At 35.2% G+C, this 24,535-nt stretch overlaps 1 protein-coding gene across 4 annotated transcripts in view; it reads left to right on the top strand.

Moving 5' to 3' along the window:
• The window catches only part of ASAH2 (N-acylsphingosine amidohydrolase 2), an 82,871-nt gene extending 61,249 nt beyond the window's left edge, over nucleotides 1-21,622 (top strand). For all 4 annotated transcript variants that reach the window (XM_069459785.1, XM_069459781.1, XM_069459784.1 and 1 more), the window contains 9 exons: nucleotides 311-426; nucleotides 2,206-2,300; nucleotides 3,987-4,026; nucleotides 4,832-4,927; nucleotides 7,587-7,682; nucleotides 10,180-10,326; nucleotides 14,064-14,123; nucleotides 18,211-18,299; nucleotides 20,233-21,622. In XM_069459785.1, the coding sequence (XP_069315886.1) occupies nucleotides 311-426; nucleotides 2,206-2,300; nucleotides 3,987-4,026; nucleotides 4,832-4,927; nucleotides 7,587-7,682; nucleotides 10,180-10,326; nucleotides 14,064-14,123; nucleotides 18,211-18,299; nucleotides 20,233-20,422 (929 nt within the window). In that variant the 3' untranslated portion in view covers nucleotides 20,423-21,622. The remainder of the gene's footprint in view (nucleotides 1-310; nucleotides 427-2,205; nucleotides 2,301-3,986; nucleotides 4,027-4,831; nucleotides 4,928-7,586; nucleotides 7,683-10,179; nucleotides 10,327-14,063; nucleotides 14,124-18,210; nucleotides 18,300-20,232) is intronic.
• The last annotated feature ends 2,913 nt before the right edge of the window (nucleotides 21,623-24,535 follow it).

Below are 24,535 nucleotides of genomic sequence, written 5' to 3'. Positions count from 1 at the left end.
GTTAATTATGTCAGATTGTTTTATTTGCAACATGAATGAGCAAGAGTAATAGAAATAAAACTTTAAGCATATTGATTAAAATATCTTCTGTTATTCCCTTAACCACACTGAGGATCTAATTAAATAATGGCTCTTATTTTATGATGCACAGGAAATTCTGTCTCTTGTATTAATATTATTCAAACTGTTTGGAATCATTGAACAACAACCTTAATAAAATCTATGAAACTCCTAAAAGGATTATTGTACAATATTTATCAGAATAATGACTTGTTTCAGGGAAGTATGTTAATCATAACATTCCTAATAGGGAAAACAGAAGGGGATCCATTTTGGGACACCATTCGGGACCAGCTCCTGGGCAAGCCATCTGAAGAAATCAAAGAATGTCATAAGCCAAAGCCAATCCTCCTTCACACTGGAGAGGTGATGCATTTTCATTATCATAGTGAAATTAGTATAATGTTATTTTTAAATTTGTGAACTGTCAGATAATGAATGATAGACATCTACTGAGATGGGAGGTTCTATTTAGATATTTTCAAATCAAATTTTTAATATTAAAAATATGGATTCTATAAGTCTAATTCTAAGAAATAAGGGTTATGATTAGTAAATATATTGATTTCCCTTATAGCATTTATGATAAATAAATGAAACAATTAGAATTATGGGAAAGGAAGAATAAGATTAACATTTATTTTATTTATTTATTTTTATTTATTTATTTATTTATTTTTTGAGACAGAGTCTCGCTCTGTTGCCCTGGCTAGAGTGAGTGCCGTGGCGTCAGCCTAGCTCACAGCAACCTCAAACTCCTGGGCTTAAGCAATCCTCCTGCCTCAGCCTCCCGAGTAGCTGGGACTACAGGCATGTGCCACCATGCCCGGATAATTTTTTCTATATATTTTATCTGTCCATATAATTTCTTTCTATTTTTAGTAGAGATGGGGTCTCGCTCTTGTTCAGGCTGGTCTCGAACTCCTGAGCTCAAACGATCCGCCCACCTTGGCCTCCCAGAGTGCTAGGATTACAGGCGTGAGCCACCACGCAGGCCAAGATTAACATTTATTTTATTCAGAATTCATTTATGTTAGTTCCAGGAAGGGAGTCCTTTCTGGAACATAGAATTCTCCACGGAGGAAAACATCTCAGGTCATATAAAAAGAAACATGTTCATGTCCCAATTTTCTCACAATTCAGACAACATTATTAACTAAAACAATTTTAACATTTTTGGAATGTATATTTTCACATTCTACATGTCAAAATATCATTCCAGTATTCATAAAAACATCGATTGTTGAAATAGAAACATTTTAAAAATAGATTTTTTTTTCTTTTTTTTTTTTTTTTTCTTTTTTTTTTCTTTTTTTTTTTTTATTTTACAGAATCAAAGAGTCTAACAGTATATCTTGTTAGATACAGTATGTCCTCATAATGTATACATTATTTCTTGTACAATGATATGAAATAATATGGGAAATATTCATGATAAATTATTAAGTGAACAGTGCAAGTTAAAAACAATAGTTTCATATTTTTTTCCCCACCCCCCCTTTCCCAAGTCAGCACCTTCAAATGTTACCACTCCCCAAACGGTGCGCAATGCACTCATTGTGTAGGCATACCCCCATCCCCTCCCCCACCCTTTCTAATCTATTAAAATTCTTAGGGAAAAAGAAAAAGAGGAAAGGAAGGAAGGGGAGGATAGACTCTATACTAATCTGAATATGGAAAAGGATAGATTCTTTTGGAGAAACCTTGGAAAATAAGGCAAGACTTGGGAACTGTAAACTTAAAGTGTTAGTAGAGTAAAAAGAGAAATCATTAAGTTCAATTATTATAAATGGAATTCCTTATTTATCTCGTATAAGGATAGTCACTAATAATACTTTAGGTGAACCCTTGGTTATCTGCTATGCATTGTGATTCCATAATGACAAATCCACCAAAAACTTCACTAATGAGACCAGGTTAACGGGGCATTGACATTTGAGATTTACATGTTAGGACCAGGACATAAGTACCCATATAGAATGTTTAAAAATACTATATCATAAATTAGAAATAAATTCTATAATAGGATAAAAAACCAAAATCAGTTTGAGACATTTCAAATGCTTAATAAAGGAGTTGCTGTGACCATCATAGAAAGAATAACATTCCTAACACCATTTTTTGTTGTTTATTTTGGGTTCTTAGCTATCAATACCTCACCCCTGGCATCCAGATATTGTTGATGTTCAGATTATTACTCTTGGGTCCTTGGCCATAACTGCCATCCCTGGGGAGCTTACGTAAGTTCTTTCTATTTCTTAGTTAAAAGTGTGTTTATTTTGTGTGCATTTCTATTGGAATCCTTTCTTATCATGGGAAGATAATTCTTTACTGACCTCTTGGTATCCTACTGAACTATTTGGCAACAATGACAAATATTCCGACTCTCTTTTGGTGGGGCCTATGAAGAATAAATCTCCATTTGCCTATTACTGGTGGCTAACTTGAAGCAAATATGAAAATTTAAAAACACATTCCAAATGCAAATGATGCCATGAATTATTATGTCAGTAGAAAGACTTGAAATAATATTAAAATAGAGGTACTTGAAACAATCAATTTAGGTATTAAAATCATGGAAGAATGTTTTAAACCTGCTTGTTATGCAGTCTTTCCTATCTCAGTAAGTGGTAATTTTATATCTTTCCAGCTGGTCAGGCCCTATGCCTTGGAGTCTTCCCTGAATTCTCTATTTTTGTATTTTTAACTCTTTCACCCCTTCAGCAAATTTTGTATATTGTACCCAACACTTTCTGTCACTTCCCCCCTGGTCTAAGCTACCATGATCTCTCACCCAGGTTATTGCAGTAACCTCCTATCTGGTCTACTTAATTCCACCCTTACTCCTCTATAGTCTTTTTTTTTTTTTTCAGCATAGGAGCCAGATTAAACCTTTTAAAACATAAGTTAAATCATGCCACTGCTCTGCTCAAAACCATCCAACAGCTTCCCCTTTCATTCCAGGTAAATCCTCAAACCTACAAGCTCCTACACACTCTGGTCCTTAGCAAATTCTCCGATCCAATCTCTTACCTCTCTCTCCTTTGCTCACCTCTGCTCCAGCCACCTTGACTTCACTGTACTTCCCAGACTCATCAGGGATGTTCTTGTCTCAGCGCCTTTGAACTTATGGTTCCTTCTTCCTAGAACACTTTCCCTCCAGTTATCCCCATGGCCAAGTCTTTTTTTCCTTCAATTCTTTGCTCAAATCTCTAACAGGGGTGCCAGTCCTGCTCACCCTCTATAAAATAGTCTTCACCTACCCCTACCACCACCTACCACCACCACCACCACCACCACCACCACCACACTAGCACCTGCCTTACCACCATCATCACCACAGTGGCCACCACCCCTCCCTTTCATCCTTCCCCTGCTGGATTCTTCTCCATAGCGCTTATTGTCATCTCACTTTTTTATTTGCTCATTGATCATCTCCCCTCCCTAGGATGTAAGCTCCATACTGCTCAATCCTTAGCACCTAGAAGTGGGCCTGGTATGTAGTAGATGCCCAGTGTTTCATTGAAGGATTCAATGAATGAAAGAAATGGTAAATTCTTCGTAGGCAGCAACAGTAATATACTTTCTACCTGTCTCGGTTCTTATTATAATAACATAGAACGTAACTGATATATTTTTTTGACTCAAGAGTGGGAAATGATGGTGATCTTTTGCCAGTGATGTTCACTGTTTCTGTTTCCCTCCTTTGGTCAAATGGACTGTTTTCAGTTTAGAATTTGTTTTAAAGATAGGATAGTCAGGGAAAAAAACCTCAAGGTTAGCTCTGCATCATCACTGAATTCCTACATGTTTTACTATTGTAAATGAGCCAGGGTGACATTTTGGCTTTGACTGAAAGTCTTTCTGTACCGTTGCACACATTCTGAATAGGAAAGCATTTACATAATTCTATCTTGTTGACTCAGGACCATGTCTGGACGGAGACTTCGAGAGGCAGTTCAAGCAGTAAGTTAAAAATGAAATAAAATATCTAGACATTCATATTTGTACAGAAGAAAGAATTCCCTATCTCTGTGATCTGGTACCTTTTAAATTAATTCTTCCTAAGACACCTAAAGTTCCACACTTCTTGAAATTATTGGCTAGAGGTGAATATGAAATATTGGTGGTAGAAGAACCAAACTTAAAAAATATAAGGGAGCTATCATTATGTTAAAAATATTTTATTGATATTTATGTATTAATAATTTGAAACAATAATGGTTTTATAGATTAAATAGTAAATAACTCCTACATACCTTAATATCTTAAATTCCTATGAACAGTCTAAATAAAATGTATCACATTTGGGGAATTATGTATTTTATCTATACTGTATTATGATTATTTTTACATTCAAGAAGTATTGTAATGGTTCTAAAATGACATAACAAATGTCTTGTTACTTGGAGCTGAAAATAACTATTCTGGTTAACTAATATCTACCCATTATATTTTTTAGGAAATTGATTTTAAAAAATCTCTATTTTAGCAAAAAGAAGATTCTACACCTGCAGATGTGATTATTAAGATTTTCATAGATCTACTGATTTATCCAATTGTAATGCAGTGTTATGGCTCTAACTTTTCATTAAGGACTCTTTGATATCTCTGCATTCCCAGGAAGTTTTAATCATGGGGAAGAATTTTGTTAAAAGAGACATCTTACACTAAAAATTCACATTAATGATTGTGTGTTAAATATAACTGGGATAATAATATACTCTTAAGCTGAAGAGTAATTTTATTGGGCTTTACTTTTTCCTCCTAGGAATTTGCATTGTATGGGATGCAGAATATGACTGTCATCATTTCCGGTCTATGCAATGTCTATACTCATTACATTGCCACTTATGAAGAATATCAGGTAGTATAAAAATTTCCCATCATTTAAATGAATTATACCCTGATCAAGACTATTGTGTTAAATGCACTTTCTTTCTAAACTTCTCCAAACTCGTTTCTGAGAGATTACTTTGTATTTAGGTAGGGCAGATAAGAGAATGCTAAGTCAGAAGCTTATCATTTGGGAGTTTCAAGTTTATTATTTCCAAGTTCAGGTCAGAATTCTAGTCTCACTGACTTTCACTTTCCCTGAAATTGATTATTTTGTCAGGGGCACTGATAATAAGCCTGCTTTGTGCCATACAATATTCCTAACTCTATTCATAATGCATCAGATAACTTAAGTCTCTGTAGGACCTGAGAAAACTCCTACTGATAGTTGCTATTTATTGAATGCATTAGTTAAGCACTTTGCCAGTGTAATCTTAAGTAATCTTCACAGTATGTCCTGAAGTAGGGTATTATTATATTCATGACATGCATTAAGAAACAGAGTCCCAGAGAGCCTGGTGAAGGATGGTGGCTGGTAATATTTCCTTGCTTATAAATAGTTCAGAAAGCAGCCCAAGTACTTATTAACCATAGTAGTTATAAATATGAAAACAGTGTACAGTCCCACAATTAATGACTTCTAATATATCTGCTGGAATATCATGGCAGTCCAGACAGAGGCATTTGCAGTCTCTTGGCAAATATTCAGTGATACTAGTAGTGGAATCTGCCTTGCTGCCCACTGTTGGCTTTACTGAAGGTCCCTGTCTTCTAGGAAATCCTGTTGAATAAAGTCTTAACTGAGGTGAACTTGAATTGGAATAATTACATCCTTTTAGCATTTCCTTCAACTGTAAATGTAGGCAACAAACAAAAAATAATATTAGCAGTACCTCTGTCACCTATAGGAACTAGATATTTTCATATCACGTACAGTTGCAGATCTGGATATCTGCATATCACATACAGTTGGAGATCTATCTTTTATTGGTATTTTAAAATCACAGTAGTTAATAGATCTATAGCTATATCTTGTTATTCAATAGCATAATAAAGAAGCATATAAGTTACTATATCACAAAATTGGTTTATTATAGTTTGGTAAATGTGTTTCAATCTAATTGGTTTCCTTTGTCAATCCCATGTATTTTATTTTAAGCATTTAGAAACATTATTCTGAGAGAGGTCCTTAGGTATCAACAGACTGCCAAAGAAGTTCATGGCACAAATAAGCTTAAGAACCCCTATTATCTTGTCTCCTGGTTGAGGGATATGCTTCTGCAAGGATTACTATTAATTAACCAATTTGTTCATTTAACAGATATGTGTTGTGACAGATACTGTACTAGCCACTTTCTGAGACATAACAATGAAAAGAATCTGTCCTTGTTCTCAAGACCACTGGAAGTTCATGGTCTAGTACAAAGACAGAGGAAAGCAGATGATTACATTTCCATGAAAGGGAAGCACAAGGTGATAGAAAAATAAGGAGAAAGAACACTAGTCTAGACTGGATATTTGAGGAATGGGACTGTTCAGGACGATGTAACATCTGTCTGAGTTCTTGAGAATAAGTGAGGGTTAGTCAGGCAAATAAAAATTAAGGTATTCCATGTAGAGGGAACTACATATGCAATGTTCTGGAGTGGCAGACTCAGCACATCAATGGGCCATAATTAGTTGTATACCATGGAGTAAGTATGTTGAGGGTGATGCTAATGTGACAGGGCTAGGGTGGGAGGCAGGGGTTAGTTGATGGAGTCGTATAAGCTATGCTACAGGGCTTTGACTCAATAAGGAATACTTTGGGGAACTGCAGTAGGATTCAAAGCAAGAAAATGCTCTGATCAAATTTATGATTTAGAAAGGACAATATGATGGCAGTGTAGAAAATGAATTGGAAGGGAATGTGTAGAGGCAGAGAGTTGATTAAGAAGCTGTAGTTAAGATCTGGGTGAGAGATCAGGGTTTGAATAAGGTAAAAGCAGTAGAAACAAGAAAATGGAAGAACTGAACAGATTTTAAGGAGGCAGGACTGCCAGATTTGGAGACTTAGAGGATGTAGAGAGAGAGAGGAGTCTAAGGTAACTGCCAGATGATCCTCATGTGGTAGACCTCAGTCATTCACCGACGTGAAGAATGTTGGAGGGGAAGCTGGTATGTCTGTGATGAACAATGAGGTCTGTTTTAGATTACATGAGTTCCGGGTTTCTGTGGAACAACCAAAGGCTTGGAGGCCAGGTGAAAGGAGATGCATTTGGCACTCTTTCATGGCTCCATGATGGATTAAATGTCCTCCAGTTAGTACCATCAGCATGAAATTTATCCAAGAGTAACTAGGACTATTTTGTCTTTGATTTTTCTCCTGATGCATGCCCTGGGGGGAAACATCACTATTGCAATTGACCAAAGCTCAGGAACTTGCACTGTCTTTCAGATTAAATGGAGCGACAGTCTAAATAGCATAAGCAAAGAGAATCCAGTGCCTTTAACAAGTAGTTGATGGGAGCCATTTACTTTGACTGGTAAATGGAAATGCTCGTCATATTTTGTCATAAACAATCTCAAAGATGCTGCCAATTTTGAATTATGTGAGATGTTCAAGCATCACCTTCACCTAAAATGCTACACCTCTGTAAGTGGATAGAAAGGTGCAGAACTATGTACAACTTCCCCTCCCTCTCCTGCAGGTGCAACGGTACGAGGCAGCATCTACAATTTATGGGCCACACACTCTGTCTGCCTACATCCAGCTCTTCAGAGGCCTTGCTAAGGCCATTGCTACGGTAATCGAATAGCGTGTGTCTGTGTGTGTGTGTGTGTGTGTGTGTGTGTGTGTGTCAGGGGGCTGTTAGGGTGAGGAGATGTATGGAGAAATGAGAGAGAACCTTAGCTTTGAGTGTTCAGTTTCTTTGACAACCTTTATATTTTAAAAAGTTATAGCAATGTGGTATCTCTAAGAAAAGAAATGAAATTTTACTGGTAGTAAAATTCAGATTTAGTTAACATCCTTTAGTAGAGGCAGCTTTATTCATATAGGGAATCTCATTATCCTTACAAACATCACGTGAAGCAAGGAGATCTCATTTTCCCCCATTTTTCAGGTGAGCAAATAGGCTTGGAGATAAGTGATCAAGGTAATTATAATGATAGCTATAACCATAACTGTAAGCAAGACTTGAGCCAGTGTTCTCTAATCTTTGCCAGATTTTCTGCCCTCCGAGAGTTGAGTAGGTCATCACTTCTGAAAGGCCCATTTTTCACATTGTAATATCTATGAAATTGGGATGCATTTTTTAATCAGAGGAATCTTATGATTATGTTTTGTAGCATGTTTTTACTTTCTTAGTGGTTCAAGAAATAATGTAAGTTGTTATGATCAATGGGGTTTAGATTTGAAGTACAGCAATACCTTGGAATGCACACCTTGCATATGCCTAAAATACATAAAGCTGAACAAGTTTACTTAATTTAAAGCAACTTCACTTGTTGAAATCTTCCTTTTGAGATGTAGTTATTCATGAAGCTATAATTGTGGTGTCAGAGGATCACTCAACAAACAGGATAAAGAGCTTAAAATAATAAACAGACCCTTATATAATAACATATAAGCCTCAATAAAAACTATAAAACAATTATGGCGTAGCAAAGACAATAAACCCCATTGAAAGAGCTTGGATATATTAGATTGAAACAAATGAAATCACTGTTTCTGTAGGTCACATCAGTTGAATAATGGCAATTTCATATGCCTCCATCATTAGTTGCTGATTGTGTGTTTGAAATTTCAGTAAAATGTATTTACTTTGCATGTGTCTTAATTACTTGATTTTTGTTTTATCTTAATGTTGTTGGTTTTAGGTTTGCTATTTTTTTCCAAAGTAGAACTGTTTTTATTTATTTATATCCTGAAAGCTAAACCTACTTATATGATATTCAGATTGTATAGGAAAGTATAAACCTATAACCCATACCTAGAGATAGCCACTGTTTAAATTTCATTACAGTTATAGGTCTATAGTTCTTCCCACAAAAATAAATTCTTCAAATTTTATAGTGATATTCAGTGATAAAAAAATGCATTCATTTTGCAGAAATTTGTTTCACAGTCAACTTTATGGTTGTATACCTTAAGACTAGCTATGTGATATTTTTTTTCTTTTTTTTTGCTATGTGATCTTAAACCCATTATCTCCTAGCCTATTTTCTCATTTGTAAAATGGGAATGGTAATGTATACCTATTTCACATGCTGTTGTAAAAATTAAATATATAATGTGAGGATTAAAGAATATTAAATATATATCATGGGCTATTTAAAAATTGAGATTTGCATTTTGATGCCACTATTTTTTTTTTTTTTTTTTTTTTTTTTTTTGTTGAGACAGAGTCTCACTTTGTTGCCCAGGCTAGAGTGAGTGCCGTGGCATCAGCTTAGCTCACAGCAACCTCAGACTCCTCGGCTTAAGCGATCCTACTGCCTCAGCCTCCCGAGTAGCTGGGACTACAGGCATGCGCCACTATGCCCGGCTAATTTTTTCTATATAGATTTTTAGTTGTCCATATAATGTCTTTCTATTTTTAGTAGAGACGGGGTCTCGCTCAGGCTGGTCTCGAACTCCTGACCTTGAGCAATCCACCCGCCTCGGCCTCCCAGAGTGCTAGGATTACAGGCGTGAGCCACCGCGCCCGGCCTGATGCCACTATTAAAATGGTATATTTGATGGAAAACATAGATTAAACCAGTCAGGATGTAGGCTGATCTTAAATTTTTTAAATAAGAAATGTATTTATTATATTCTTTTATTAGCACAAGGCTGCAAGAAAAAAACTTGATACTGACTCTGGGTGAAAGAAGCTCAATACTTTTTGAAAATTAAAAGAATAATTTGTGTCATGTTATGAAAGCTTGCTTATCATGTGTTAGGCCCCTGTCCAAAGTCACACAGTTCTCTCTCCCAGAATCTAAACCTGAGCAGTGTGCTTCCAAGCTTGCACTTGGATCACTAAACCCCACTGCCTAGAGGAATGTACAGTTGCCTATATCCAAAATTTTCTTCTAATGATGAAAGTTTAAATTATGGACCTCTAGGCTCACATTTTAGCAAGGTTGCCCTCACATTTTGTTAAAGGTTGTTGGCTCTTGGAGTGTGTGTGTGTGTGTGTGTGTGTGTGCGTGCGTGCACGTGCTTCCTTCTGTGAAGGCATTTCTGGGGGTGGAGGGCTGGGGAAAGTCTCTTTGGCTCTGTGTGTGCACTCCTTAAGCAAATACTTTCTATTTCAGGACACAGTAGCCAACCTGAGCAGAGGTCCAGAGCCTCCATTTTTCAAGCAACTAATAACTTCATTAATTCCTAATATTGTGGATAGAGCACCAATAGGCAGAACTTTTGGGGATGTTCTGCAGCCAGCAAAACCGGAATACAGAGTGGTAAGACTCATAGAAGTCTCTGAATCCTTTAGAGGGCTGTTTTTGGGGATGAGGGGAAGGATGTTGTTTAGTGTCACCATCTGTCTCCAATCATGCCATAAACCAGCTGTTAGTAATGATAATGATAATTAATTGTTCTTATCTTTGTAGAACTCTGAAAAAGTAATGAGAATGGGAAAATAATTATTTTTCTGGGGATAGATGTATAAAAATTTGAGCTTCTAAAATCCAATTTATTCCTTTTCTTAAATAGATGGTCATGGAACCATTCACTGGAGCTAAGTTGTCTCTTAAATCAAGGATAGGAAAAGCTTATGATATAGAATGAAGCAGGATTTGTACCATTACTATTTTATAACAATCTTGTGTCCTACAACCTTGCTAAATCCTTTCTTAGTTCCAATACTTTTTTGGAGGGTATGGATTCCTTAATAATTTCTACATATTGTATCATCTCATATGCAAATAAATTTACTTATTTCTTTCTGGATTTCTTTTCTGGATATCTATAGTTTTTTTTTTTTTTTTTTTTCTTATTGAACTGGCTAGAATATCCAATAGAATGTTTTGGTTTTTAAAAATTTAATTTCGTTTTTTAAATTGATAAAAAGCATACATATTTATTTTGTACAGTGTGCTCTTTTGAAATATGTATAAGTGTTTATAAAAGTATGTAATACATTTTTATACATTTGAAATATGTATGAATGTGAAATGGCCATTCCACACATACTTATCATTACTTCATATACTTATTTTTTTGTGGTGAGAACACTTAAAATTTACTCTCTTAGCAATTTTCAAGATGCACATTTTTATTAGCTATAGTTACTATGTTGTACAATAGATCTTCTGAGCTTATTACCTCTATTTAATTGAAACTTTATATCCTTGGACCAACATCTCCTCAACTCCCCAACCTCCCAGTCATTGGTAACTAACACTCTGCTCTAGTTCTATGAGTTCAGCTTTTTAAGATTCCATATATAAGTGAGATCATACAGTATTTGTCTTTCTGTGCTTGGCTTATTTCGCTGAGTATAATGTCCTCCAGGTTCATCCATGCTGTCATGAATAATAGGATTCCCTTCTTTTTAAAGGCTGAATGGTATTCCATAGTGTATATATTTTCTGTATTCATTCATCCATTGTTGGATACTTAGTTTGATTCCATATCTTGGCTATTATGAATAATTCATGAACATGGGAGTGCAGGTATTTCTTTGACATATTGATTTAATTTCCTTTGGATATATACCCAGAAGTGGTATTGTTGTATCATATGGTAGTTCTATTTTTAATTTTTTGAGGAACCCCCATACTGTTTTACCTAATGCCTATACTAATTTAGATTTTTACCAACATTGTGCAAAGAGTTTCCTTTTCTACACATCCTTGCCAATATTTATATCTTGTCCTTTTGATAATATCCATTCAAAAAAGTGTGAAGCATTTCTCTGATGATTAGTGATGTTGAACGTTTTTTCATATATCTGTTGGCTATTTGCATTTCTTATTTTGAGAAATGTTTATTCAGGTATTTTGTCCATTTTTTAATTAGGTTGTTTTCTTGCTATTGTGTTGTTTGAGTTTCTTATTTATTTTGGATACTAACCCCTTATTAAGATATTTTGTTTGCAAACATGTTCTCCCATTCCATAGGCTGGTTTTTCATTTTGTTGATTGTTTCCTTTGCTGTGCAGAAGGTTTTTAGTTTGATGTAATCCATTTTTCTATTTTCACTTTTGTTGCTTATGCTTTTAGGGTCACATTAAAACAATCATTACCTAGACCAATGTCCTGGAGCTTTCACCCTGTGTATTATTCTAGTAGTTTTATAGTTTCAGGTATTATGTTTAAGTCTTTAATCCATTTTGAGTTGATTTTTGTATATGGTGTGAGATAAGGGTATAATTTCATTCCTCTGCTTGTGATATCCAGTTTTACCAACATCATTTATTGAAGACACTGTCCTTTCCCCACTGTGTGTTCTTGGCACCATTGTCAAAAATCAATTGGCCATAAATGCATGGGTTTATTTCTGGGCTCTCTATTCTATTCCATTGGTCTATATGTCTGTTTTTAATGCCAGTACTATACTATTTTTTTAGTATATATACTGTTTTGTAGTACTATACTGTTTTGTAGTATATTTTAAAGTCAGGAGATGGGATGCCTCTAGCTTTGTTCTTTTTGCTCAAGATTCAACACAGTGTTGAATAGAAGTTGTGAGACTGCATTTCCTTGTCTTGTTTCTGATCTTAGGAAAATAGTATTCAGTTTTTCATCATTTAGTATGATGTTTTCTTTAGGATTTTATAGATGCCCTTTATCATGCTGAGAAAGTTCCCTTCTATGTCTAGTTTGTTGAGGGTTTTTGTTAGGAATGAGTGTTGAATTTTTGCAAATGGTTTTCTGTGTCTACTGAACTGGTCATGTGGTTTTGTCTTTTATTCTTTTAATATGGTATATTGCATTAATTGATTTTCAGTTGTTAAATGCCCTTTAGTCATGGCATGTAATACTTTTTACATGTTTGCTAATATATTGCTAAGGAGTTTTCTACTCATCTCCATGAGGGATACTTGTAGTTTTCTTTTCATGTATTGTCTTTGTCTGCCTTTGGTATCGGGATAATACTGGTCTCAAAGAATAAACTGAACAATGGTTACTTCTGTATTTTTTGAAAAAGTATGCAAAGGATTGGTATTATTTCTTCTTTAAATATTTAATTGGATTTACCAGCAAAGCCATATGGACCTGGGCTTTTCTTTATGGTAAAAATTTCAGTTCCTAATTCAGTTTCTTTACTTGTTATAGGTCCATTCAGATTTTCTATTTTTTTTTTCCTTGAGTCAATTATGTGTCTTTCCAGGAATTTAAATTGTCTTTTTAGAAATCTATATCTTTTTAGGAATTTGCATCTTTCTAAGAAATTTCCTATTTCATCTGAGTTATTTAATTTGTTGGTATAATATAAAATTTGTTCTTTTGTTGTTCATGATATTAATATTTCCTTATAATTCTTTTAATTTCTGAGGGTTGTTAATGATGCTTCCTCTTTCTTCCTGATTTTGGAAATTTGTATCTTCAAAGAACTAGCTCTTAGTTTCATTGCTTTTACCTATTGTTTTAACTATTACTAAGCTTTTTAGGCAGGGCCAGGGCAGCTTTTTGTCTTGGGCAAATCCCTTCCCTACTTCCCCTAGCACCCCCCCACCCCCAAACACATATTGAAGTAAAATCCTTTTGAATTATGACATTTTTCAGTTTGGTTGGTGTCACTCCCTCTTATATAAATATAAGTTTAATTATAAATATAAGTGTAATGTAAGTGTAAGTCATCCATGGGAAGTTTTGACTGCTCTTATTTGACTCAGTCAATCCCCTGTATTTATGTGGGAGGGAGGTGTAAGAAAATAATAAGGGCTAAAGAAGCCCTTTTAATGTGCTGTCACTAATAGGAACTATAGCTCTAGGTCTTCGTCTGTATTTGAGTCTACCAAAAACAAATTCATTGGCCAAAAATTCTGGAGTAATTTACTGGTCAGAACTTCTTGTGTCTATTATTGCAAGGGTTATTCTCTTTAATATTCTTAGAAGATAATTCACTGATTAAGTAGAATAGAATCCATATAGGCACCCTAAATCCTAGAATGTATAATAGATAATGCCTCAAATATGAATACAGCAAAAATCCTTTTATTAAAAGTCATCAAATGAGTTTTTATTTTCAGGGAGAAGTTGCTGAAGTTGTATTTGTAGGTGCTAACCCGAAGAATTCAGCAGAGAACCGCGTAAGTATCAATCATTTTCTTTTACAAATTCAAATCCACTTTTTAGTCATTCGTTCACTTGAATATCCCTCTAGATGTTAAGAATATAAAGATAAAATGTGCCAACTTTTTTTCCATGTTATTTTGTGGGTGTGGAAATATTTTCAGTGGGTACAATTAATGTGAAGTGAGTCTGGGAAAAAGCACACAGGAGAAAAATAACTGTCTCTTCTTAGGACCACATACAGCACAATGCATATAGAATGGAATTTTCTCTCAAGAAGAGGTGAATTTGAACACAATCCCATTTATGTAAAGTCATGGCCACATAATGATGTTTCAGTCAGTGACGGACTGAATAGCCAATTGTGGTCCCATAAGATTATAATACCATATTTTATTTACCTTTTCTATGTTTAGATACACAGATACCACTGTGTTACACTTGTCTACAGTTTTCAGTATAGTAACATGCTGTACAGGTTTGTAGCCCAGGAGGAATAGTCTGCACCATATAGGCTAGGTGTGTAGTAGACTGTACCATCTAGGTTTGTGTAAGTACACTCTTTGATGTTCACACAATAATGAAATCACCTAATGCCACATTTTTCCATACATATCCAAGACATGACTGCTAGGTTTTTCTGGATGTTTCCTGGTCCCCTGGTTCCTAGTGTCAAGAATAAGTACTGACACTAAGTAGAGCCAATGACAGAGTGATCACAAACACAAAACAATGTCATACAAACAGTTTATCACATAGACGAAAGAATGAAAGTAAAGAAGGAAGCTACACAAAGTAAAAATATGTCCCAGAGAGAGCGGAACCGGTCAGTCTCTACCTATGGAGGAAGATACCGAAGTCTGAGCACAAGCTGCCTTTTTTAAGCTCACTAGTTTGTGCTGCCTTTCTCCTGCTTGGATTGGTTGTCGTTTCCTGCCCTTTGAGGTGATTGACAGGTTATGATTATATGACAGATTACATAACAAGGTACATAATAGGTTGGTTATGTAACAGTTTCCCTTTCTGTGCATGCGTCTTCCCCATAATCCTTTACGATGCTCCACCCATGCCATGCCAATTAGATGGCAATGAGCTCTAGGTCAGTTAAAGGTTACTAGGAACAGTTCCACCAGGGAACAGTTCCTAGCCACAATTTGGTTCCTAGCTACAACTCGGTTCCCACTCTCCACCCTTAGCCACTTTCTTGCCACCTGTTTACCCTCCATCAGACCTAACGTGACTGTATTCAAATTTAGAACTCTATTATTACAAATATGGTTAAATAACCAAAGGACCAATCTAGTGAAGTGTATCTTTGGCTCCTTCCTCCCTTTTTGGCTTCTGCTTCTCCTCCAGCATTGCTACTTCTGGGCCTCTTTCTACTGTTGCGAGATGATCACGGCTCTCTGGCGGATGCTCACCTGGTTTGGAATCCTGGCCCATGTGCTTTACTTTATCTTGCATTGGCCATTTCCCTGCTCTTTACCACTAGCACTAGTAGGACATTTATTTATTAATCTTAAAAAATGGTACAATACCCCCATAATGAGCTGAAAAACAAAGAAAAAATAAAAAAAAAATAAAGAATAAAATTTCTCTTTCTACATAAAAAAAAAATAAATCTTAAAAAAAAAAAAAGAGCTAAAGCAACAGGAGCACCCCCACCAAAAAAAAAAAAAAAAAACTTCTATATAAACAATGATATACAAATTTAAAACTTTTGAACAAAATTAAGAGAAGTGAAAATCTGGGAAAATACTGCAAGCACTATTACAAGTTATTTCAAAAACAAATGTTTCATAAAAAAATGCAAAAAAATCTATTAACAGACAGTTCAACGAAATACAAATAAATGGTCAATAGACCATTAAAAAGTTCAATTATAATTGTCAAATAAATTCTAAATAAAACTGATACTATACTATTCTTAACCAAAAAAAAAAAAAAAAAATGGTACAATGGAATACATGTCCAATGTAAAAGCAATATAAAAGTGTATAAAATAGAATGTAAAAATATCCCTCTACCCACAAACCTGCTTTTCAGAGATAATCACTGTTAATAGTTTCTTACAAAGCATTTCAGACTTTTGTTTTTATCATAGACATGATAAATTATATACATATATCTCTATTAATAAAATAAAATAATTTTACTCTTCCATAGCTTCCTTAAAATGTTTTTATAAATATACAAGCAATAATTGGACATCTAGTTGTAAACATTCAAACAATAAAGAAATTTATAGTGCAAAAGAGAGTGGTCATGTGACTGTGATTTCAAGGTCATGTTTTTTACTATAGCTGAGGATGCATTTACTCTGTCGATGAGCTGTTCTTCCCAGGGCACAGTCACTTATAATCCACAATACCTTTCTTCCAAATGAGCCTTCCATTTCTGTTCATTAAAATATAATTTATTGCAATGATAACAATTATGACAATATGACATTGTCCAATACAACATTGGGGAAAAATGTTGGGCTTCGTGGATAAACAATATGCACCTGTTCGAAATAATTTCTCTAGGAAGTCAAGCTATGCTGGAATATTTATATATTATAAATATATAATGTTATAATGTTTATAGTATTTCCTAAAGATATCAAAGTGTTATATCAAAACTGTAGGTTTGGCTATTATCTGATATCCTTAGGGAGGAAAAATTCTATCAGCATTATTGCCATGGAGAAGCTGGAGAACAAAATGCTTAAAGCACTATAATGGTAATAAAATTATTTTCTAAGAATGCTCTGGGACTGGGTATAAAACAATTTCCAGTACCCTCCTTTATTAGTAATCATTGTATCTTCATCACTATTTATTGAATGCTTACTATTTACAGGTACTAGGCTAGGTGCTTTATGTATATCATCGCATGAATCTAATTTAATCCTCACTGCTACCAAATAAGTTTCATTATCCCTGTTTTACAGATAAGTAAACTGAGGCCTAGAGAGATTAGGTAACTTGTATTAATTAGTTATGCATCTGGAAGAGATTATGGTAGGGAGGTGGGGAAAGGATAGTCACACACTTTGTCCTTGATATTCAGAGGCCTAGACTTGTTCTCCAGTCTGTACCTTAGACCTACTCATTAGAGCCCACCCTATCTCCTGCTCCATCTAAGGCCTTCCCAATGCCATTTTACCTTAAATGGACAGAAACAGCTCTCTTTACAGGTTGTCATGCTTATGAAAATGTCTTTATTGAATGTAATCCATCAGTTGAATAATTAGAGATGAATTTTAAATAATTATTAATACAAGACCCTTCTGTAAATAAGTGATCCATCTAGCCAAGAGTTCTCTGAGCACCAGTAAATGACAAGTGTAAAGAACTATGATGGGTAAAGGTGAATTAGACATAATTCCTGCCTTTAAGGTCTACAATCTAAAGAATTTTAAGGGATAATTTAGATTTATGGCGTTTGTCTCTATTAACTTGTCATATTATTCACATCTGTGCTTTATTTTAAACTGATTCTTCATCTGAAACAAATGTTTCAATTATAACAATCTTCCAATGGGGAAATAAAATCTGCTTATGATGTAATTTCTAGGAATCCATTATGACAAAATATAGGGACTGCCTTTAGAACCCCAGGACAAGAAAGATTTATGTATTTTTTTTCAATTCTTTCACTCAGGGAGGTACATTAGCTAATAATTCATTTACCTGGAAATGGAAAGATGATGAAATTTTACCATTTTCCCTCCTAAATCTTGAGGTGACTAGAGGAAGTCTTGGAATATAGATCAATGAACATGTCATGAAAAAGTTTGACTTATGCCTTTTTTAAATCTCAAGTTTTATTCCCAGTCTCTTCTTTGCCCTAATTTCCAAAATTTGCAATCAGATCCAAAATTATGCTTCTTTCAAATTTCTAAGAAAAGTCATGGTTTTTAATAGACTAGGTAAATTAACATTCTGAAGACATTGCATAGAATATTAAGAGGAACAACTACAAATTTGGATGAAATGCAAATACATTTTCACACAAGGTATTGGTAAATTAGCATATGGTCAACAAGGAGGATATTTAAAACCAATTTCCTTCCTGTGACTGTGCTATGCCTAATCAGTTGTATTAATTGCATTTCAGACTCATCAGACCTTCCTCACTGTGGAGAAATATGAGGCCACTTCAGCATCGTGGCAGATAGTGTATAATGATGCCTCCTGGGAGACCCGGTGAGCATGTCTATTAAATATGTCTTTCAGGCCTTGAAAACAGTTGGTTTGTGATGCAGGGAAGACAAATGGGAAGGCTGACTCAATACATGATATTAATGATATCAAATTGCCTTCTGGACATATTTAGTTGATTTATTAGACTTCATTTTGATTCTCTTTTTCTACAAAACAATGTGGTGTGTGCTTAGGTAAGATCAGGTGCTAATGAGGTTATGGCATTTCTTCTTACAGACATCTGTTAGTTCTGTTTTTTTTCCCACGGTCACAGGTACTACTAAAAAGCTAACTAGCTTTCTTGCAAATTGGTTGAAAGGAATGTTGAGTGAGGGTGTTGAGATGTCTCTGTAGAGCCTGACATTTCTATTGGGAAAATAATGAATTTATACCTGACATGCATTGCATGTTTGTATATGGCCAGTGATTCTTCATTTGAGTTACTAGAGGCTTGGGTGTTTAACTCTTACTGACTTAAGCAAGGAGATAATATGACATATCTCTGTGCCTTTTGCCCCCAAATTCCTATGCTGAATAGATATTTTGAAGATCTGACAATGCACCTGAAATAAGAAAACATTTCTGTTCCCAGGTCTATAAATTTCACACCACAGAACAGTGGCATGTAAGTGGGAAAAGTTTTTGGCAATTTGTGTCTAATTCAGATTGCCTCAAACAAAGTGATTACTTGTATGTTAGTTTGGTTCAGATGATTAAGTGAAAGTAGGGATTTGGCCATGTGGCTCATTTTGATAGCCATATATAAACATGGGCATAATTTTTTCCTTGGTCTTTAGAACTCTAGAGAATGGGTAATTTTTAACAAGTAATAGATATTTATTGTAAAAAAAAGGTTATGCAGATAATAAAAAAAGGATGATTTATTTTCAAAAGCTAAAAGTCAGAATAGCAGTCAACACTGAGAATATGTTTAGAACTCTGCTTTTTTAATTAGTAGCAGTATCATCAAATATGTATTGAGAGTACTGTCCTATTATTGAGAAACATAGGATATTGAGTGCATTCTCTTTGCCCAAGGAATTTGCTTTCTACCTAACTGAGGACATCAGTTGGTTAGCCCATTGTATCTCACTGTATCTTTAAAAATATCTGAACTCTCTTCTGTGGTCTACAGGGGCCAACATGATCTAACCCCGTGTGTTTCTTTCATCTCAACCGTTATTCCACAGTTCACTGTTCCCCGTACAAGCAGACCTGCTTTCTGTTTCTTGGCCGCACCAAGTTTGTTCCTGCTTTGGACACTTTGTATTCTCTGTTCCTTCTTCCTAGAATGTCCTTCCTCCAGATCTCTGTAGACTCAGTTTAAATGACATCTCCTTAGAGAGGCTACTGTCTTGTTTTCTACATTACACTTACCATTCTTAAAATTCTAAAATGTATTGGTTTGTTTATTGCCTTTATTTCCATCTCCGCCCCAGTAGAACATAAGCTGCATGAAACTTTTGACTGTGTCTCTCTTGCTCACTACTATATCCACAGTACTTCTAGAATAGAGTCTGGCACATGTACTCACTAAATATGTATTTTTAACAAATGAGTCTAGATGTGAAAAGAAGTGTCAGTTGATACAGAGTACGATAAGGGCTAAAAGGATGCTGTAGCAATTCCAAAGCAGGAGACATCCTGTGTTCTGAGTATCAGGTAAGGCTTCCAGGGATGCATAGAATTTAGGTAGTTAGAAAGGTAGAACAAGTAAAGATATTTCTACAAATAGCTGTTTCTTTTTAAAGGTTTCTCTTCTAGAAAATAGGTATTTATGTCTATTTTGTTCATTGCTGTATCCTCAGTGTCTAAATAGTGCCTTGCTCATGGTAGGTACTTCCTGAATATTCATTAAATGAATAATTATGCATTTTTCTAATTACACATTTTTAAGAGTTAAGTTGGATTTTGCTTGTTTGTTTTCTACCAACAGTTTTCATTGGCACAAGGGATTACTGGGTCAGAGCAATGCAACGATAGAATGGCATATTCCAGACACTGCCCAGCCTGGAATCTACAGAATAAAATATTTCGGACACAATCGGAAGCAGGACATTCTGAAGCCCGCTGTCATACTTTCATTTGAAGGCACTTCCTCCACTTTTGAAGTTGTAACTACTTAGTGAAGAGTTGACAAATCATTTGAAGAGCAGCTTTACTCTGTATACGTTATATAAGTGATTTCACATGAATGTGAACTAGTGAATTACCATGTTGACCTCTATAATCGTCCCTGCTTGGGGACAGAGAGTTTGCTGCTAATGGGACAGAGATGTGTGTGTATGTGTGTGTGTGTGTGAGAGAGAGAGAGAGAGAGAGAGAGAGAGATTGTCCCATTTTTCTTGCTCCGGCAGCCATGTACCTCGTGGTCTTCAGCTTAAAGCATGATTTCCCTTAAGGCCGTGGGGTTGTTTAAGGGGCAGTTCCTTCAATACAAAACCTCTGAAATGTTAGTAAAAATGGTTGAAGATATGTAAACAATGTTTAACATATTTATTTATAAAATTATTGAATGTTAGCACTGGAGGAGTTTATAGGAATCTAGTTTGATTCTTCATCATAGAGATGGGAAATATGAGGTTTTGTGGATTTAAGATTAGAATAAGGTTATAGGACCTTGCCCCCAATCACATTTACAAAATATTATGTAAACCTTGACCTTAAATATATAATCAGAGGAATAGAAAATTAGCATGCCAGTTTTCCTACATTCAAATGAGCATAGCCTTTCGAATCAGTCACCCTGCAATTGACATGCCTAGTCCAGAGTTGTTGATGCTCAAATCATTTCTGGAATTGCCTTCAGAGCCCAATTATGAGAAAGTCAGACTTGTAATATTTTGATCATGCCTTGTGTTTTCCTAAGTGTCCTTATCCCAATGGATTGTGTCTCAAGGCTTATTCTAAATGATTTTTGACTGTTTTCGTTAATCCAATTCACCCCAAACCACAAAGCTTTGCCATTAGTGTAGATATTAAAATGAAAGTATTACTGGCTGGGAAGGCAGTCCTTAAAAGGAGGGTTCTAAATTCATTTTTGTTCTTTTATCACTGCTCAGTCACTCACTCATTCATTCATGGACCCATTCAATCACAGAATATTTATTAAGACTTACTCAGATGCCCTGCATTTTACTGGTACCTGGGCCTTGACAATTAGTGATTGTATTTGGGATGTATGTGTAAGTGTCAAAAGGTGACTAATCGGATGAAGAAAATATTCAATTTGATATATAAATTCTGGGGAAGTATTCAAAAATCAGTAATCTTCAAGTTACATCTTATATATAATTTGTGTTGGATACTCTAATTTTGGGAGAAAGAGGCTCCAGACAGTTTGATAAATACTGTTTTCCAACAGTTTGATAAATACTGTTTTGGAAGTTATTTTGGGGCATTGTGAAACACCCAGTTTAATGTCCCAAAGAATTAGGTATGAAAATCTGACATCAATTGCTTCAAAGTACTAATTGCATTCAAAATTATTATTTAAGTTAACTAGGAGCTTCCCAGACTGTCAAACAAATTTCCAAACCCCACATCATACTTTTGTATATGTAAAAGCTTTGGCATTTTAGGAGAAAAAAAGTCGACCTTTATTTCAAAAATAAACTTTAAGGTTTGAAAATATTAATAATATAATTATGATAATCCTAACAATCATTTATATATGGCTTAGTCTCTTAAACATAATATATTGAATTAGAATGAACCTGGAACACTTTTTGATGAATTGCTATTCTAGAGATTGTTTCTATGGAAGTTAATTGCTGGAGAATTAGCTAATCAAATCAGATTTCCAAGGGTTTGTGATCATTTTTCCAAATGACACCACAATCTTTAGTGTAAAAGTTCCGGGGCCTAAAAGAGAAAGTGATTCTGAAAGTAGTTGACCCCAGACAAAAAATTGTATTAGAAATTATGATATGGTTTTAAAAAGAAGATTTCTCATTACTCAGAAAAATTTATGAATTATTTTCCACCATCTCCATTCCTCCCACTGAAGCTTTCCTCAGTCTGCTTGTCATTCTCTGTTGCTCCCTGGCAGCTGTTCTAAGGGGCCATTGTACCACCTATTAAACCTTCTGCACCCAGCCGTCTGTCAACCAGTACTCTTGGCACCAGATAACCCACAGAAACCTATTTCTCACTAGCTATCATCTCTTCCACTCATGCAGTTCATTTTTTGCAGCTTATGTGTCAAAAGAAAACCACATTTCTACATTATAGATATATCATAGTTATTCATCTGCGCATAAAAGAACACCAGGAGGTAACAGATCTGATCTGTTGATGTAAAAACATGGATCCAATTTGTGTCTGTGGCTGCTGCTGGGAGTGGCTCATTGGAGTCAAACCACGTGTTGGAAACTCCTGAGAGAGGTGGAAAATGTGGAAAATACTGGGTTGGGTAGGTGGGAGAGCAATTTTGGAGATTTTCTTTCGTATGTCGAAGTGTCTGTGTTTTATTTGTTGGACCCTGCCTACTCTGGTTTTAAGGATTCTGTAACTTCAAAAAACACTGAATGGTCCCCTTTCCAGGTCTATATTTTTTGATGAATATTACGTAAAATTGTCAATATTAAATAGAACATTTAATAATAAATTAAGAATTATACTTGTGAAAGTATTTTCTAAGGAGAGGTAATGTAGACAAATAAACACTTATTTTTTTAAAAAGAGATGGAACAAAAGGTGGTAGATTACATGTAAATCAGGTTGGAAAGTGGTACAAATGACTTCTGTAAATAACCACTCAGAAACAATGGAACCACTTCTTCATCAATTCCTTCCCAATTTCCGAAGATCTGCTGGTAAATACATATGGTTGTCTTTTGTTTTTTTTTCACTAGTAGAGCAACTGAGAGTTTCCTAGACAGGTAGCTAACTATCAAATTGATTTATGAGCTAATTCTGAACAAAGAGACCCAGGATGAATTTACATGTGAATATCCTTTTCCGATTTACCCTATTGTGCTTCTCCTCCAACGTAAGCAAGCTCATTGTCCTTTTATAATATTAGCATATGGATTTCATCTTTAGCCAAAAAGTTTCATCACTAGATGATCCCTTCATGTCTTTAGTTCTTCCAAATGATGCTTTTTCTTCCCGGGTATCCAAACTGACTTGCTGGTTTATGCTGGCTTTGGGAATTTTAGAGTGATATGGTGCCAGAGAGGGACATTTGCACGTTCCTCACACAACTAGTTACAATGCATTCAGCTATAAGTAACAAAATATTCCTGATCAGCAGTGATCCAAGCACTAAAAAACTTTATAATCTCACATAGCAATAAGTCTGGAGGTGACATATTTCAGGTTTGGTGTAGCCACTCAGAGATGTCACTGATACTTTTCTTAACATATTGATTTAAAATTCTTAGGTTTGTCCTCTCAGTGCAAAGATGGCTACCTCATGTCTTCATACAATTGCATATAGAAGCAAAATGGGAGAAGAGGGTTCTCTTTAGAATCTCTTTTTGGAATATTTAGTAGGAATACAAGTAGAATTTCCCTTACATTTACTTGTCCAGAACTGGTCAATTATACCAAATGTTGTAGAGAGACCTGAAAGGATAAGAACCGAATGAAGTCTTTGAAACTTGAAAGTGAGCAATTTCATAAGAATGCAAAAAGTTTGCAAGGCATTGGGGAATATTACTGCCAAGCCAGGTTGACTGGCTTTGGCAGAGACTTAGTGACCATACCGTGTCTGCTTTCCTATTCTTCCACAGTGATTGTTTTAATTGGTCAGGGGTTTAGGACTGCATTTCCCAGCCTGGGTATAGCCCAGGACTGCCTTTGGCAGCTGGGTATCGCCATTGGCCAAGTTCTGTTCAATAGGTTGAGAAAAATGATGTGTTCTATTTCCCACTTGCAATCTCAAAAGGAATGGGCACACACTCCCTTACCCCAATTTCTTTCTTAATAGAGGTGTAGTGAGCATGATGGCAAGATTTAAAGCAGCCATTTAAGCCCAGAGATGGCAGCTTCACATTAAAGATGGGAATAATATAAAAGAATCTTGGGTTCTTGATAATTCAGAGTTGTCACATCATCCCTGGACTGCTTATTCTCAGATGATTAACTGATGGGAAAATAAACTTCCATCTCATTTTTCACTGTAACATTTCATTGTTAGAGCAGCTGGAACCTGTATTCTAACTAATACACTGATCATAGCCCCATTAAGGCTATCATTTAGACACTTTCTTCTACTGTGGCTAGAAGAAATA

The sequence above is a fragment of the Eulemur rufifrons genome, chromosome 28 (genome assembly GCF_041146395.1).
Source record: "Eulemur rufifrons isolate Redbay chromosome 28, OSU_ERuf_1, whole genome shotgun sequence".
Classification (NCBI taxonomy): domain Eukaryota; kingdom Metazoa; phylum Chordata; class Mammalia; order Primates; family Lemuridae; genus Eulemur; species Eulemur rufifrons.
Note: the sequence above shows the minus strand (reverse complement) of the source record. Positions and strands in the feature narration are given on the sequence as shown.